This window comes from Cavia porcellus, unplaced genomic scaffold (genome assembly GCF_034190915.1).
Source record: "Cavia porcellus strain 051 isolate PalLab524CR breed Dunkin Hartley unplaced genomic scaffold, mCavPor4.1 scaffold_6, whole genome shotgun sequence".
NCBI classification, from domain to species: domain Eukaryota; kingdom Metazoa; phylum Chordata; class Mammalia; order Rodentia; family Caviidae; genus Cavia; species Cavia porcellus.
This window is the reverse complement of record NW_026947489.1, coordinates 62,911,617-62,928,758: the sequence shown is the minus strand read 5'-3', so window position 1 is coordinate 62,928,758 and position 17,142 is coordinate 62,911,617. Positions and strand designations below refer to the sequence as shown.

The 17,142-nt window shown below is 43.4% G+C and overlaps 1 protein-coding gene and 1 pseudogene across 1 annotated transcript in view; one reads left to right on the top strand and one right to left on the bottom strand.

Moving 5' to 3' along the window:
• The window catches only part of Tex14 (testis expressed 14, intercellular bridge forming factor), a 163,560-nt gene that overhangs the window by 74,159 nt on the left and 72,259 nt on the right, over positions 1 to 17,142 (top strand). The window contains exons 6-11 of the mRNA XM_023564983.2: positions 464 to 545; positions 1,357 to 1,487; positions 2,534 to 2,647; positions 3,658 to 3,781; positions 5,190 to 5,368; positions 15,474 to 15,625. Coding sequence (XP_023420751.2) covers positions 464 to 545; positions 1,357 to 1,487; positions 2,534 to 2,647; positions 3,658 to 3,781; positions 5,190 to 5,368; positions 15,474 to 15,625 — 782 coding nt within the window. The remainder of the gene's footprint in view (positions 1 to 463; positions 546 to 1,356; positions 1,488 to 2,533; positions 2,648 to 3,657; positions 3,782 to 5,189; positions 5,369 to 15,473; positions 15,626 to 17,142) is intronic.
• On the bottom strand, positions 13,598 to 14,787 carry LOC106027618 (WD repeat and FYVE domain-containing protein 1-like; annotated as a pseudogene).

Below are 17,142 nucleotides of genomic sequence, written 5' to 3'. Positions count from 1 at the left end.
GAATATCATGAATACCAGGTGGTGACAATCACCATAGTCTTTTCAGGGTTGGCTATCATAGTCTTTAATTCCATGATAAAAGTCAAGTCATATCATGCTTGTTTCAGCAGCACATATACCAGCACTAGGACACAGAGAAGATGAGCATGAAGCATGTGTCTCGTACAAGAATGACATGCAGATTTGTGAAGCATTCTGTAGGTGGAGAGAAAGCAGCCATAGTCTTGGTAATGTCTGGTGTTGATGTTGACTGGAGGAGGGGCTTATGAACCTTCGGAGAGCTGTGCCTCTCACCTGAGGGTTGCAGTGGATGCCCAGAGTGCCTGCTGCATTCCTTCTGTAGTGTAAGAGATTGAACTCTTTAAAAAAAGTCACAAGAACTGCACCTTCCAAAATTAGGGTTAGTATTATGCCTCTTTATGTGAGTGGCTAATTTTCATTTTTTTTCTGTATACATTTCTAGAAGTCCTAGTGGTTCTCCTAATCGACCTCTTAAAGCTGGAGTCATTTCTACCCAAAATATCTACAGCTTTGGCTTTGGGAAGGTAAGGTGTTGCTAATAACAACCAGTGTTGTAGGACTAACTGGAAATCATGTGAACCACCATGTGACCTTTGTTAATAAGACTTTCTCCTTTACCCTTGCCAAAGTATTTTTTTTTTCTTGTCATGTTGTGAGGCTTCTGTCTCTACTGAAAAACAATAAAAACTATGGAGAATTCCTGTGGATGACTGTGGGCTAGATTTCAGAAGTTTAGAAGGTGATTTAATTTTCAATGAAGGCCTCATTACTCTCCCTTAACAGCGAGAATGAGAGCTACACTACCCCCAATGGATTTGTTGCCTGATGACCTTGGCCTCCCACTGGCTTATAGGCATGGCCGACATCCTTTTGAGGAATTTGGATTTTTAAACTGAAGGAATGTTGTGAGAAAAGATAGTAAGTTTTGAATCCTTGGTTCTATCAATCAAAGATAGACAGTTGGGAAAAACTGCTTGGCAGATGAGTGGTATTTGCCTGAGTAATCTGCAGAAGCAGACCCAGGAATGTGTGCTTTGTCTACATGTAGGTCCAGGTTCTATGGGAGGCTCCTCAGTCAGCCTCCAGTACTTCAGACAAGTGTGTGACCTCCAACTCAGTTTTTATCACTAGTGGAAAGGAAAGAATACAATAACCCAGCAGTGTTTCTAGGAAGATTTAAAATGATAAAAATTAAAGAATAATGTCTATAGTGCATAGAGATATTCAGCAAGTGAGTATCAGTTCTTAACTAATTTTAGATAGCTAACAAGATTCTGGTAGTATTTTGCTTTTCCTTTTTTCTCCCCATGAGTTGAGTCTATGCTTTGGTTTCAGTTTTATCTCACAGGTGGCACACAGCTTGCCTATCTAGGCTCTCTTCCAATAATTGGAGAAAAGGAAATGATTCAAGCTGATGATGAGCCCACTTTCTCTTTTATCAGTGGGCCTTACATGGTCATGACCAAGTAAGGAGCTGGTCAGTGGGAGGATTCATTTGGTTCATGGGAAGTGTGGGCTGAAATAACACCCTTATATGTAGAGAGTTTCCTCTTCAACACAAGGGAGCGTTTAAGAACATGTGTCTACATCAGAGTTTCTCATGTGAAAATTTTTGGCTAGCTGATCCTTTGTTACTGAGGGCAGACCTGTGCATTGTAGGATGTTTGGCTCCCTTGACCCTTGTCATTAGGTAGTAGTGGCAATCCTTTATGCCCTTTGTAGTTGTAACAGCCACACTTGTCTATGCATATTTCCCATGTGTTCTGAGAGGGAGAATCCAGCTCTGAAAGATTACTTGTTTATAATAGTTTCACCTCTTTGCTTTCTGAAATACTGAGGTAACTTTGTGCTGATTGCTGTGCCTTTGATACAGGCAAAAGGATACTGAAGCCTCTGTAGAAGATGAAACAGGCATCTTTTGGGGGTCTCATCAGCCAAATCCAGGGGAGGTGACAGTAACAGGGTTTGTTTATGAAGAGTCCCTGGGGTTTTCTCAGTCTTCAGAGACCTGTCCTAGCCCAGGTCTCTCAGCTTCTTGAACCTGAATGCTTCATCTCTGCCTAGAAGAATCACCCTTCTAATAAAAAGGCCTCTGCCAAATTTACAAATCCCCCTGCTCCCTGAATTTATTGATGGATCTTGCCTTTGTGTTCCATTGCTGCTGCCTCTACCCGAGTTATCACTGTCCTTCACCCAGATGGACCCTTGACTGGTCTTTTATTCTCTTCATCACCGCTGCCTTATCCATTTTCCACACTGCTGGTACTATTGTGTTTTTAAAATGCACATATGACCAAATCACTCCCTCCCTGGAAACCTCTCTGACTTCCTGATACCACACCTGATTCTCCAAGGTGTTGGGAATCCAGTAGTTTTGGGTAGAGAGAATCCATTCATCCCATGGGATGTAACAGGTTCTGTGTGAACCCAGTCCTCTGGTCTTATCTGGAAAGCTGGCTCACTGAAGCCATGGCTGCTAATGCCCTTTGCTTGTATTCTGCTGCCCTTGTAGCCTTGTGTGGAATGGGAGTAGAGTCACAGTGAAGAGCCTGAATCTCCCCACCCACCCTCACAGCAACAAGCTGAGGCTGGCTGACTTACTGATTGCTGAGCAGGAACATAGCAGGTAAGCAGGAGGCCCAGCGGCCGGATCAATTACAGGACCAGGTCTCTAGAGACCCGAATTCCTTGCTAGGGTGGTCTATGGGGTGCAGAGTACCAGCCCCCATCAACCTCATATTTCCTGACTCAGAATTGGTTGAGTTGACTTCCAAAGGCTGCCAAGAAAAGGGAAATAAGAATTACTGATGAAATCTGAGGGGTAGGGATTACAATGGTGAGGGGCTCAAGTCTGTGTACTCTTCCATAACCCCTCTAATGGATGGCCCAACTTCTGGGCCCATCTGGTTTTCCTTCTGTTGTCCCTGAGCCTTGCCCAATTTGGAGCACTGGGTTCATCATGAAATCATGTGTTTTCTTGGAGCATGTCTGGGCATGAGATCCATATCTCTAAGAACCACATCTCCAACATTGAGGACATGGCTATGAGTCTTTAGTTTGTTAGATTTCCTCTGGTTGCAAGTTTTGGTCCTTCAGTTCCTGCTGGAACAGCCTGTAGTGAATCTAGGCTCATTAAGCTCTTAACTGAATAGTCCGCCCAACTGCTATAGGAGGTGTCCCTAGAGAGGCCAGTGTTTCTTTTTGGAGAAATCAGTCTAAAGCCCCAAGAGCTTTGGGAAGACCTATAGGCATAGTATAGGATGTGTCACATTGGAAAAGTTCCTCGTGTTTCCTTAATGTTAGGTACTTCATTTCTCAAGTGAGAATATAAGGATGTATTTCTAACATGTGATGATTACAGTATAAGATGACAGGTACAACAGAGACAGAATGTCTTGCTCAATAACTTACAGCAACATTGTCATTGTTATTTTGATTCTTGTAAGCTCTCAGGATGTGGTTAGTGAGAGAAGCCATAGGTTCTACCAACAGAGACTACTGAACCTCCAATCCTTGCTCTTTTCTTAGAAAAATTTTGTTTACTGTGGACTCAAAGGGCCTAATAAAAGGACAACACTTGTGTTTTCATGATGTGCTCCTATTCCCCATCCTTTGTGAAACTTACTTCTTTTGCAGCAAGCTGCGTCATCCGCACCTGCTACAACTGATGGCTGTGTGCCTGTCCCAGGACCTGGAGAAGACCCAACTTGTGTATGAGCGCATCACTGTTGGCACACTATTCAGTGTCCTTCATGAACGGGTAATCAGCCATTCTATGTTCTTTCCTCCCCTGCTACCTTTACCGCTTTTCCCTGCCCTTTCTCCTCTGTACAAGCCCTAGAGGTCCCACAGAGAATGTGTTTTGTTATGGGGCTGTGTAATATTCTACTTAATGCTCATGTGCACGTGGTCAGAACTAATGTGACATCTTGTCAGTCCTGCCCAGAAATACATAGAACCTGTTTCTAGTTCATTAAGCCATTGCTCACTGTCTACTTTCCTTCTTTGCTATCAGGGATCTGGCCAAGATCTCCAACTGCCTGTATGAAGGATATGGCAAAGGGATGACATAGGAAACAGACAAATTTAGTAATTCATGAAGTAAGGCTGGGAGGTCAGTGCCTCAGGACGGGCAGAGACAAAGACACTCCAAGTCAGCCACTATTATTGAGTGTATACCTTGGTAGGAGTGGCTAATTGAAGATTCAAGGTCAGTTGAAGACTCAGAGGCCAATGACTCAGTGGGCAGTGGATAATCTTAGGATAACTCAAGAGGGCAGAGATGATCTTATACTAAGAAGGATCTTGCCGGGGAGTGTTCTTTAATCCACTGGTTTCATTTTAGTCTTTGTGGGTGGGAGAGGATGGCCCATCCCTAAATAATTTGTTGTCTCCAACTCTTTTTTTCCACTTGTGGTCTGTCCTGGCTAGTTTATAGCAGTCTTTATTCCTTCCTTGTAATTGCTTACATTTCCTTTTGGCAAAGAAAGACCTTCCATGGCTAATAGGTTTCCAGAAAACCATGTGGCCTCAGAGAGCTCCTAGAGGATGTTTCTTTCTCTGTGACTTTATTCTAAAGATGCTGAGAGTAAAGAGGGATCCTCTGAGACTTTTCTCCCAGATGGCTTGCCTGCCTGCCTGCCTCCCTTCCTTCCTTCCTTCTTTCCTGATGACTTCATTAGCATTCTGCATTTGCTTTTTATTCCCTTGCTGGAATGAGTCCTTAAAACGGACAGCATTTCCCTAGAGAAGAGACATGACCTGGGTACATCAATATGAATGAATTTCTGTCTTCTTAGGATGGTCTTCCTCGTACTCCTGACTGTAGGCAGGGCTGGATTGGTTATCTGCCTTCTGCAGGGTTCTTATAGGGCATGTTTACCTCTGGTTGTGGGATACATTTCCTTGTAATATCCCTCAGGCTGATCCCTGATGCTTGTAACAGGTACTCTACAAAGAATTTCAGCCAAAGTAAAGGAGCACAGGTTTGAGTAGGGGCCAGCTCAATGGCATTTTAGCATGGTCACACCCACCTTTAAATTCGTTATCTGTAAAATAGGGACACTAAGGAATTAGGAGATTTAAGTGAAAAGCTGTTGGAAATGATACCGGATCCTACAGTATCGGGCTTTTCCTTTGTGTTCTGGCATTTTGTCTCTCACTTGCAGCGGTCCCAGTTCCCTGTGCTGCACATGGAGGTGATGGTGCACTTACTGCTGCAAATTGCTGATGCCCTGAGATACCTGCATTCCCGGGGGTTTGTCCACCGCTCCCTCAGCTCTTATGCCATCCACATTGTGTCTGCAGGGGAAGCAAGGCTGACCAACCTGGAATACATGTTGGAAAGGTAGGTGCAACCTTAAGTGCAGCTTCCTCCCGAAGGGACCTTCCTATACCTAGACAGACTCTACTCTAGAGAGGCCTGCTTGTCATTGTTCAGCAAAAATGTCCATCAGTATGGAAGAGATTTTCCAGATTCCTTGCCCAGACTACAAAGGTTACAGAGACTTTAGGGAAGTTATTTCTGTTTGGTGCATTCTCATTTTAATAAGTGTGTAACAGCCCATGGTAGCCAATGTGTGTCACAGCTCTAACTTTTGTTTGTTCATTTATTTTGAAGGGGCTAAAACAAAATAGTGATAACAAAATTGGATTTCAAAAAAAGATGGAAGGAAATTTCTATTAGTTGCTATATTGCATATTGTTATCATTTAGGCCTGCAAAATCAGTCAAACAATGGAAGTATTAAGTTGTTTTTGTACCTCAGTTGCTATATCCCAGTTTGTGTTCTGCTTCTTTTTTATTTTTATTATTCCTTCTCAGCAATCAAGATCTCATCTTTATCTTTACAGTCCATAGCTTTACTGGAGCTTCCTTCCTGGCCAAACTCCCAACGTTTTAAATCATCCTGCTGGGTTCTTTGCTGTTGATTTGCAACATAAATCTGGCAAAAAGTCCCCAACAATAGCTATGCCACAGCCTCAACATTAGACTGCCTTGAAATTTCTTTTACCATATTAGTTAGTCTACCACCTTTAATCTTAGGCAAAGTCTCAGAACATGAGTAAAATGCAAACAAACTTTCTGCCAAGCTATAACACATATTGTATGGAATCTGACAACCAATGTGGTCCTTCTTCCCAGCAGAAACCTCAGTTGCCTATCGGCCTGTGTTGGGGGACTCTTCTTGTCTCCCAGCCTGAGGGCCAGCTGGCTCATGGGAGGGGCCAGCTGACTTCTTGATTCTCCTCCTGGCCCACAATGCTGCTGGCTCACAGGAAGGGCCTGCATGGCTGCCACTGGATCATAGGAGAAATAGGTTGACTTCTTGGCTGTCCTCCCAGACCACAACTGCCACTGGTTCACAGGAGGGCCAGGTAAAATTCTTTCAGTTGTACAATTTTCAGTGGCACTGCATAACTGAGGTGTATTTTTCCTCTTGTGGTCTAGCATATGTGTTGGAGGGACACTGTTTTATGTGTTCCCCTGATCAGTGGTCCTGCCATCCCCAAGGCCTCAGTGCTGCACAGTTCTTTACTTTTTTGGCCAAGGAGAAAGAGAATTTGGATGAGTTAACAGTGGGGTTTCAGGCCAGCCTGAGGTGGACATGTCACACCTGCCCAGTTTGCAGTGGTCAGAGCCAAATCTTATTGCAAGGATTCTGAAGTGTCTTGCCTGTAGGACAAACAAAGAGACAGGTGTAGTGAGCCCCTTATGTGTCATACCTCTAAGATACTACGTGTTCCCTGCCTCCCTCAGGAGGTTCAGCACAGTGAAACTCAAAAATAGTGCCTTCATTCCAGGGATGGTTTCCCATTGGACTGGAGTAAGAAGCCTCCTAAGAGTTGGGGGCTAACTCCGATTTCTTGCCAGACTCTGGGAGGCAAACGTTTTCTTTTTACATCATCACTGCTATGCACAACTCTGAACTTTTGCTGAGAGGCCTCAGCCACTGCAGATTCCTTGCTCAGATCACCTACTTGCTCTTACTCTTGACTCCTACCACCATATACACCCATTCCTGATGCCTCATTTCTGAGTCTTAGCAGGTCTTGCTCCTCACATGCCATGTCACTCCTTTCATTCTGGTGAATATTGTGAAGTCAGAGATTTACTAAGCAAATGAAACTGACAGAGTCTCATCTCCCCAGACCTTAGCACTTCTTATCCAGCTGCTTGGAGAGGGGGGAAGGGTTCAGATGGTGTTGATCTTGTGGGTCTAGCAAAGAATATGAACTTTGCACTGAGTCTCACAGATACTGTGGAAGAGACCTTTTTTTTGAGATGGAGTCTGTGTACACTGTGTAGCTCAGGCTGGCCTTAAGTTCACTATATTGGCCTTAAACTCATGGCAGTCCTTCTGCCTCAGCCTCCCAAGTGCTAAGACTATGGGCATGTGCCACCACACCTAGTGGAAGGGACTTTATGAGCATTAATGGTATCATGGATATCATGTGAGTTAAGGAGATTATTCTAGCTCCTGTGTATGGAAAAGGCCTGTGTATCAGTCAGAGTTTACTAGATAAACATATATAACACAAGATATACAGATGTATAATAAAATTACAATATTGGTTTACAATGGTCAGCCACAAGATGGATGAAGGAATATGCAAAGGATCTCTGCACACTGAAGTCTGAAGGATTCAGTCCAAGGGCTGGAGCTCATTGCAGTGTCCTGTGCAAGTCCGAATCAGGAGGCCAATGAGTCTGTGATGGAGCACTGAAGAATCTACAATGGAGGATTGAAGAGTCCCAGGTGGAAGGCAAACAGTCTGTGCCAGGAGATATCTAAGATGAAGGCGAAGACTGGAGCTCCTCTGAAGAATCAGCAAGCAATCCCTCCTCATTGCCTTTTATTATATGCAGGCTGCTCCCCTGGGGTTGGTGTAGCACTCATACCATTTGCACACCCTCCTCTTGTACAGACTATACACTAAGGATCCTGGCCCCCTGCTGAATCAATTAAACCTCTGTCCTTCTCAGATTGACACAGGGTACAATATCCTAGAATGGTAGTGGCTTGTCCCCTACACCCCAGGATGTGGAGCTGCTGAGTCCCTTAGTTAAGCTTCTAGACTTCTCCAGTTACACAAAGTATAAACCATAACAGCCTTGAGGGAGCACTAGATAGGCCAGGAATAGCCTTTCCTGGCGCAATAGCATTTCACTTTTTTTTTTTTTTGAGACAGGCTCTCACTATTGACTTCAAGGATTGAAGTCACTAGATAGTTCAGGCCATCCTTGAACTTGTGATAATCTTTCTGCCTCCTGAGTGCTGGGATTACAGGAGTGTACCACCACTCCCAGTGGTCACACTTTTTTACATGGGAACAGAAGCCAGATAACTCTTACAGTCAAGCTGCTACACCTCAGATCTGTCTATTCTCCATCTCAGACATTTCAGGGGCAGACTAAGGGATATAGTTCAATGTAGACCACTTTCCTAACATATGAGATCCTAGATTTGATCCCTAGCACCTCAAAAAAAAATCTTGTGAGTATAGTAGTACTTGAGAGAATCTCTAGAGACTGAGGCAGGAGAACTGTGAATTCGAGCCCATGCTGCCTAACTTAGTGACCTAGACCCTTTTTCAAAATTTTAAAAATGGGGAAAAAAGGGCTCGCAATGTAGTTCAGCGTGAAAAAAGGCTGGGAATAAATTCAGTCCGTAGTACTAAGGAAAAAAAAATCTTTCAGTGTTTCCTCATTGTCTTCAAAATTACCCCTGGGTATCTTTACATAATGTGAATGCCTTCCCACATGAGGCACTCTACTCACAGCAGTGACCTCTTCCCTTCCATGTCCTCATTATGTGAGGCACCCTTTACCCGCTGTGTGTCAGTGTTACTTTCTGCATCACATACATACACATGCTTATGTCTCCAGCTTAAACTCATTTCAGTCTAGCCAATCCAAATGTCCTCATGCCCTGAGGCAGTTTGCACATTCCTCTCCTCACACATCCTGACATCTACTGCAGCCCTTGGTATAAGTGTGAGTCCTGCTAGGCAGCCACCTCACGGGGAACAGGCACTGTCTTGTTTATCACTCTGTTTTTAGGAGTCCAGTATAGGAATAGTCACAAATAGGTGCCTAGTGAGTATTTGTTGAAAGATTAGATGCATCTAGGGAAACTTGAAATGGTTCAGGGCAGGGTTAACTACTTTGGCTGTTTGTTCCAGGGAGGTAGAAACTAAGTAGTTTGTATTCCCTGTGCTGTTGTTATCTCCCATAGAAATGTGATTCTTACAGTAGTGAAATGGAGTTTTATAGATGAGCTGGCCCAATTCTGTTTGTTGTGTTTTGTTGTTTTTATCTTGGTTTTTTTAGACGTACTGGGAATCAAATGCTGGGCCCCATACATGGTAGGCTAATGTATACCCTGCCTGATGTATACTTCTCTTTTTAGGTGTATAGATACAGAAGCAGGCTTGGAGGGCTGAGAAGTTACCCTCTTGGTGAGAGGCATAGGTGGGTGTAAAGCCAGGTGGTAAAACATCGCTCTGGGCTTCAGGAACAGGGTGGATTTGAGGTTGTGTGTGGGAAGAGGATCTCTAGGAGGCTACAGAGTGGAGCCAAGAGGCCAAAGTGATAAGGCCAGAAATGAACTGCACCAAAGAGCTGAGTTGAGGTAAGCAGCTGGTCAGTCGAGGGTACAAGGGAGCCAGGATTGATGAAAGCCGCACGGGTATGGTGAGAAGATGCAGGTCCTCATTTGTGCTTATTGACTCAGGATGGAACTTCAGGCAGAAATGTCAGATCAGCAAACATTTTCAGCCCTGGCACTGCCCTTTTTTGAAAGTTAATGACATTAATTGATTATCCAAGAATCCAAACCAGCTTTCAAAGTTGCATTGATTTTTGTTTACAGTCTACTTAGGCACATGAGTGTTAAATGTCATTGTGATGATTAATTTTCTTCATTCTGGAGATTGAATACAGGAAGCACTTAGCTATATCTCCAATCCTTTTTATTATTTAGTTCTAAGATAGGGTCTTGGTAAGTTCTCCAGGCTAGTATCATCATCCATAGTAGCTTGAGTTACAGGTGTACACCAGCAGGCTTAGCACATGGTCTCATTTGATTCTCATGACAATCATGTGCATAAGTCAGCATTGACCTTCCAGTTAGCTTGAGGACTCTTGTTGGTCCAGGATACTTGAGAATGTATTGACTTAGCTTTTAAGGAATCTGTTTTGAGAAGGTGAGTTTTTCAGGCAATTAGTGAGCTTTTGAGTGCTAAACTGATAGAGTCCATTTCCATGATGACAGGAGTTGGAAAAGTATCAGATAGTTTTTTTTTTTTTTTTTTTTAGAGACAGGGAATCACTATATTGCCCAGGCTGGAGTGCAGTGGCTATTCACAGGCGCGATCCCACTACTGATCAGCACGGGAGTTTTGACCTGTTCCGTTTCCGACCTGGACCGGCTCACCCCTCCTTAGGCAACCTGGTGGTCCCCCGCTCCCGGGAGGTCACCATATTGATGCCGAACTTAGTGGGGACACCCGATCGGTATAGAGCACTACAGCCCAGAACTCCTGGACTCAAGCGATCCTCCACCTCAGCCTCCCGAGTAGCTGGGACTACAGGTGTGGCCGGCCAGATAGTTTTGATATAGAAGGTGGCTCTTATTTTTGGTAGAGAAAAACAGTTTATTTGTACTCTACTACAAATGTGCTTATAAAGTTCAGCTTACTCTAAGAGTTACTGTATAGCAAACTATAGAAAATAGAGGAGGCATTCAATAATCTCACAATTAACAAGCACTAGATACTTGAATACATATAGCATGTATTACCTATTTGTTACACCTCACTTTGACAATGAGCAGATGGTTTATCACTAATAGTAAATGGTTTCTTACTTTTTAAAAGACATCAGATTCAGTAATGGAAGTAGAAAATATTTTAAAGAAAACTGCCTTTAGAAAATATCTCCTTGGATCTGTGCTGCTGTGGTGCATACTGCATATCTGGGTCAGATTCAACAGTTTAAAAAAGACAGCTACTAACAAACTGAATTGCTGAGAGAAGACAAACAAGTAGTATGTTCTAAAGCAAGATGTTGTTTTCTGCTTTTGTCCTCTGGAGAGCAAGACAGAACTAGGGAGTAGTAAATGGAGATTTGCAATACAGTATAATGAATAATAATTTGCTTCTATTTAATGCTATGGGGATATTGCTATCACTTAGATTAATATAGAACAGTTTTAAAACACGTTGCTAATGAAGATCTTGCATGTCTTTATTCCATAAACACAAGAGCTAAATATAAAGATATTCTCTAATATTCTGTAATTTTTAATCCATATCCATACAAATTAGCTTAAAGATTCAGAAAAGCATCGGAAACTTACCTGAACTATCTTACGTGATGTGTTCATGAGAAACAATCAAAATAAGACAATAACTATTGAGTTTATCTGTACCTTGCTTGTATGTCTCATCAGTATAATTGAGAAAATAATTTTTGCCCACTTCTGTAAAAAATACTACACCACTTTCTGGCTAATGTGTGATAGAAACAAGATAAGCCTGATGTATCCATTTCCAAAAAGAAAAGAGATCATAGGCTTAGGTGGAGAGCAATCTATATTGAAGTATTCTTCTTCCTTCTCTAAGGCATCTTACTCCAATTTTTCCTTAGGTGTAAATTTCCTCCTTGACTTACATTAACTCTGTAAAGGGCCTGAAATGACTTTTACATTCTCTATGGAAAACAGTTTTTTTCATCAAGAACACTTTCAGATAAAATATTTGAAAGCTATGCACTATTCTTAGCAACTGTGGTATTCTGTTCAACTTAACACAGACATTAAGGAGTACATTTTACAGAAGTTAAAAGAAAACAAAACCACAGCTCAGAACTGTTCCCCAGGGCAAAGATGGGATCATATTCTATTTTCCCTTTAGGACTTAAAATCGTAGGATAGCACCTTTGAATGGACCAAACCATTATCCGAATGAAAATTAATGTATGAAGTTGAACATTAAACATCATGGCTTAAAAGCTACTATCATTCAATTTTGCTTCCAAATCATGTTAAGTAACATATATTTTGTGAAAAGTTGTTAAAAGAAACAATTTTCCAAGGTGATATAATACAAAAAAGTTAAGGAGCAACAAAATGCCTCCGGCTTCATTCTAAAAACAGTTTTTATGAATCATTCCAGAATATGATACACCTTGCAGCTTTATTAGTTTTGTCACATGGCCAGTAAGACATCTCAGATGAACTGACTGCCAGAAACTTTTTTATCCCTGTAAGCCCTCATTACAAACTAGATTTAGTCCTTTTAGTGTGATCATACAGAATGACCATATTGTCTTAGTATATCCCCAACACAGTGACAGTGTTTTTTAAAATCAATATCCATTAGTAAGACATTAGAATGATACAGTTCCTATTTTCATATTTAATCCTTTTTTAAAAAGTAGGTCCTTTGACACTCAGCTCCACAGCCCGAAGAATTGATGCAGGGGCCGCACGTTAAGCAAACATGGACATTAATATTCTATATAAAAAAGACAGGCTCTCTATTCCTTGACCTCTGCCTCACCCTAGCACTCTGGTTCAAAGCTTGGAAACAACAACTTCTGCCATTTGTGATGGAAATGATTTACTGGTAAGGGGTACAAGACGAATTGATGATTATAGCTCTGGTCAACAGGTTCCTCTGAAGAAATGTTAAGAATGCCCATTCAACTAAAAGTCAGCATCATTTAAAAGCTTTGGAGTACTTCTCTGAGGACATTAAATTGCCACACATCTCAGGAGCTCATCTTGGGACTAGGGACAGAATGTGTCTGTCAGGAAGGCCGCATGATTGTGGGACAGAGTGACCGTGTCCTGTCTCTGCAGGCTGACAGTGGGCTTCACTGTGAGTTGTCCCTGGCTGCAGTGAGAGCATGTCAGACGACCTGCGTGACTTGCGTGTTAACAGCACCATAGTAAAGTGTCCTCAGAGCACACCTGGGGAGAGGGAAGGATGTGGACTGACCTGAGTGTTATAGAAGTTTCACAATTGACATCACGACAAGAGCAAAGGTTTGCTTGTGGCATGTGGAAAGGTTTTCCTGGAAGGGAAGCACCTGAAATGGACCAAATGCTACATGCAGATGATGGCACTACCCAGACAGGGTACAGTAAGGTGCAGGTCACATCTGCACGCTGCTGGCAAGGAGGACGGACTCTCGCTTCTTGACTTCCTCCAACTCTGGGCTCTCAGGAGACCTGCTGGTCTGAGCAGACATGTGTTTGTGTTCTGGACAACATTGGGAGAATTCGCAGCATTCACTTTTGGTTCAATTTTTTCCCCTCTAAAACTTGCACAGCAGGATGACTCTTTCCTCATCCTCATGCTTGCTGCTCACAGGGAGGTCTTGAAGTCAGGGAACCGCCACAGACCTTTTTCGTATGTGTCCCAAAGGTGAGTTCCTTTCTGATGTTTTCTTTAGAAAAATGTTTTTAAGTGGCTACTGTCCCTTCACATGACGTGGGCCACATGAGAAGGGCTTAATCAGGTGGAGGCCGCTGTTTGTAAGGGGGAGACATACACCAGCTCCCAGATCAATGCAGAGAAAATCCAGTCGCCAGGCTGCAGTCCACCACCTGCATCCATGTCCCAGATCTTCAGTATGCGGTCCGTCCCACATGTCACCATCAGGCCCCTGGCGGTGTCCATGGACGTGTGTGAGGTGTTGTGCTTTTATTCATGAAACATTGCTAGAGAAGTTCAGTCTTTGTCTTTGATGGAGTCATGGCAGGAGTCACACACTTGCACCTGGAACTTGAAGCCCATGACCAGGTAACTGGAGCGCTTGCTGCTGCACTTTCCTCACACAGCTTGCTTGCACTTCCAGCAATGATGCTGCCTCAACCCCAGCATCTTTGTGTCCCACAGGTACTTTATATTCCAGAAAATACATGCTCACATTTCTGACAGGAATCACTTTCCAATCACTGGGGTGCCTCCTCTCGGCTGATGTCCATGTTCCACACTGCGATGTCACCATCACAGGACACAAGCTGCCAGTGACTGCACCCGGTCATGGTGGCCCTGAAGCAAGAGTGTCTGGCCGTTCTGGCCCCCGATGTCCCACATGATGATGCTGTTGTCAGATGCTCCTGAGAAGAGTAACCACTGAATCGGGTCCCACCAGAAGCAGGCAACACTCCCTTCATGTCGAGGGTGGTGATGACTGCACATGCATTCTGCTCAAGTTTCAGCAGGCTGATCTGTCCAGAATAATCACCAACAAATGTGTACTGAATATCAAAATCGTATTGCAGGCATGAAGCCCAGGAGGTACATAAGTACCACTTCTACCAGCTTCCACTCCATGTGCACATCCAGCTCACGCACTCGTTGTGGCCAGTGCTGATTACCCACTTGCTAGCCGGGCTGAAGATGACAGAGACCCAGTTCTGATGAGCTGGGTAGGTCTTAATAAAGGTCATTTTATTAAAATTTTCAGAAACGTGAAATTCCGTTACGGCTCCATTATCCTGGCCCACAAGTATTCATCTGCTATCACGGTGGTAAGCCATGGTGGAGCAAGGTGTGGTAAATGCTGGGCCAGTACTGGCTGCTATTTCTCTTCAGCCATACTCAGAGTGTCCTGTCCTCACTGCCCATGATCATGCCATCCTCCTTGGGGATGAGCAGCATGGCTGTAAGAGTGTCCTGGTGGCCCTTGATCTTGCTCAGCAGCACCACAGCAGCCACTCTGTGGCCTGGAGTGGATCTCAGCCACCATGTTTGCCACCGCGCCAGCCAGGCACCCGTCAGCTGATCCAGAAGATGGCTCTTGAGAGTCTTACATTGATTTATTCAACAGTCAGCATTGGGGCCCTGGTGAAAGCTTGGGGATACAATAGACAGATTAGGTGCCTGTACTCAGAAAATTGACTATAGTGGCAGGAAAATAGCTAATGCAGTAAATAAATGAACAAAAGAAATTCACATGTTAAGTAAGTGTTCTGAAACCCCTAATACAGGATTACTTTAGAGTAGGTGGTCAGGGAAGGCTTCTCTGAAGAAGTGACTTTCAAATGAATATGTCAGTCGTAAGAAGCAGCTTGTTATGCTAGGCTCCACATGTAGGAAATGCTGGCAGAAAAACTGCTGGTGCCAAGATTGGAGGTAGTAATGTGCTTAACATGAAGGAATGAGAGATGGCTTGTGTGACTTGGTTGGAGCCAGTGAGCAGGAGAGAGTGGCCAGATGAGTCAGGGGCAAGCAGGCCCTGGACTGGCAGGGATAGTAAGCAGCTCTAGGTCTAGAATGGTGCTGAGGCAGTGTGGGTTAGCTCAGGGTCTCACTGTATTTCCAGAAGGTCAAGGACTTGCCAGTCTGTACAGCGAATGTTTCACCAATGCACTGTGTGGTGACCACAGTGTTCCCTTAAGACATGATCCCTGCCTCGTATGCTTCCTTCTATAGCCAGGACAGTGGTGGACACAGGGACCTGAGTCAAGTTCCCCTCCCCACCGAGCTATACAACTGGGCTGCACCGGAAGTGATCTTTCAGAAGGCAGCCACGGTGAAGTCAGACATCTACAGCTTTTCCATGATCATACAAGAGATTTTAACAGGTGATCAAATTAACCAAACCTCCTATTTTTAGGTTGTCTTTCCTTTAAGAGTTAGTTTTATGCAAGTGGAGAATTCAAAAGATTTTTGGTTTTGTTCCATTTTTTTTTTTTTTTTTCTAAGACAGGGTCCCAGGGTCGCTTTGGACTCTCAATCCTCCTGTCTCAGCCTGCTAAATGCTGGGATTAGAGGTGTCTGTCACCATGAATGGCTTAGAGAAAAATATCTTTTTAGACACTTCTTTTGTACTTTTGGAATATACAATGATCTTGTAGAAGTCTTTATTGTAACTGTTCTTCAAGACTCACCCCCAAACAAGTCACCAAAGATCATCCATTTGCTCATTACCGAGTTCCTGCCTTGAACCACTGGTGGTACATGCATGGCCATCCCATGCTGGTACAGATGGTTCTAATTCCTTTTATTGGTCTTTTTTACTAATACAATTAATAAAAAGCCCCTCTATGGGTCAGCCATACGTGTACTAGTGGTGGTTTAACCATCCAGCAGGGAAACATACAAATTATAGCCCCTTTGTGAACTTGTTAATGATAATACATTTAGACCAAGCACACGTTATTTTCCTCCTCTGTCTCCTCTTCCTCTGTCTTTACTTCCTTTTCTTTTTCCTTATTCTCCTCTTCCTTCTCTCTTTCCTCTCCCTTCTCCTCCCCTTTGCCTTTTTCTTCTTTCCTCTTTCTCTTCCCCTTCCTCCCCCTGCTTCCCCGCTGTTTTTTCCTCTTCTCATCCTGTTCCTTTCCACTTTCTCCTCTATCTTCTCTCTCTTTTTTTTTTTTTCAGTGCTCAGGATTGAACTCAGTACCTTGCAGATACTAGGCAAGTGCTGTAGTCCTGAGATACATACACCCTTCCTCCCAAGTAAAGTTTAAAATTGAATATTCTTGTCAGTGTTTAAGGATCTCTGTGATGTTCCCCATAAGGACTTGTAAATGAGAAAAAGATTGGCTTCTGAGCAGTAAATATGAAATTAAACACACCCAGGGTCCTGTAAATGTGTAAAACAGTAGCACATGAGAGAACTGGAAACCCTTTAAAACCTGTAAGACTTTAATATGAAGTAGTCATGCATGTGAAAATGTGTTAGAGGATGAGCTCAAGGGCTGGGCATATAGCTCAGTGGTAGAGCTACATGCCAGTGTGGACATGGCCCTGGTTTCTACCCCAGCACCATAAAAAATGATTATTAAGTAAAAGAAAAACACAACGCACACACACGCATGCATGCATGCACACACAGCAAAAAACACATTTCATTAGGGGGTAAGTAAGAGTCAGCTTGCTTTTATAGTACTTGCAGTCACAGAGACAACACTGTACCTGGCAAGAGGTACAGTATTCACATTGGGGTACCCAGATGAATACCATGAAGCATTAATGGGTCTGCCAAGGCTACCAGAAAGAGAATACATATGATACTTGCAGTCTATTTCCTGTCCCTGTGGCAGGGTTTTCCTTGGTAAATGGATAAAGTGGCTTCTCATTTGTGAATAGCCTTCCA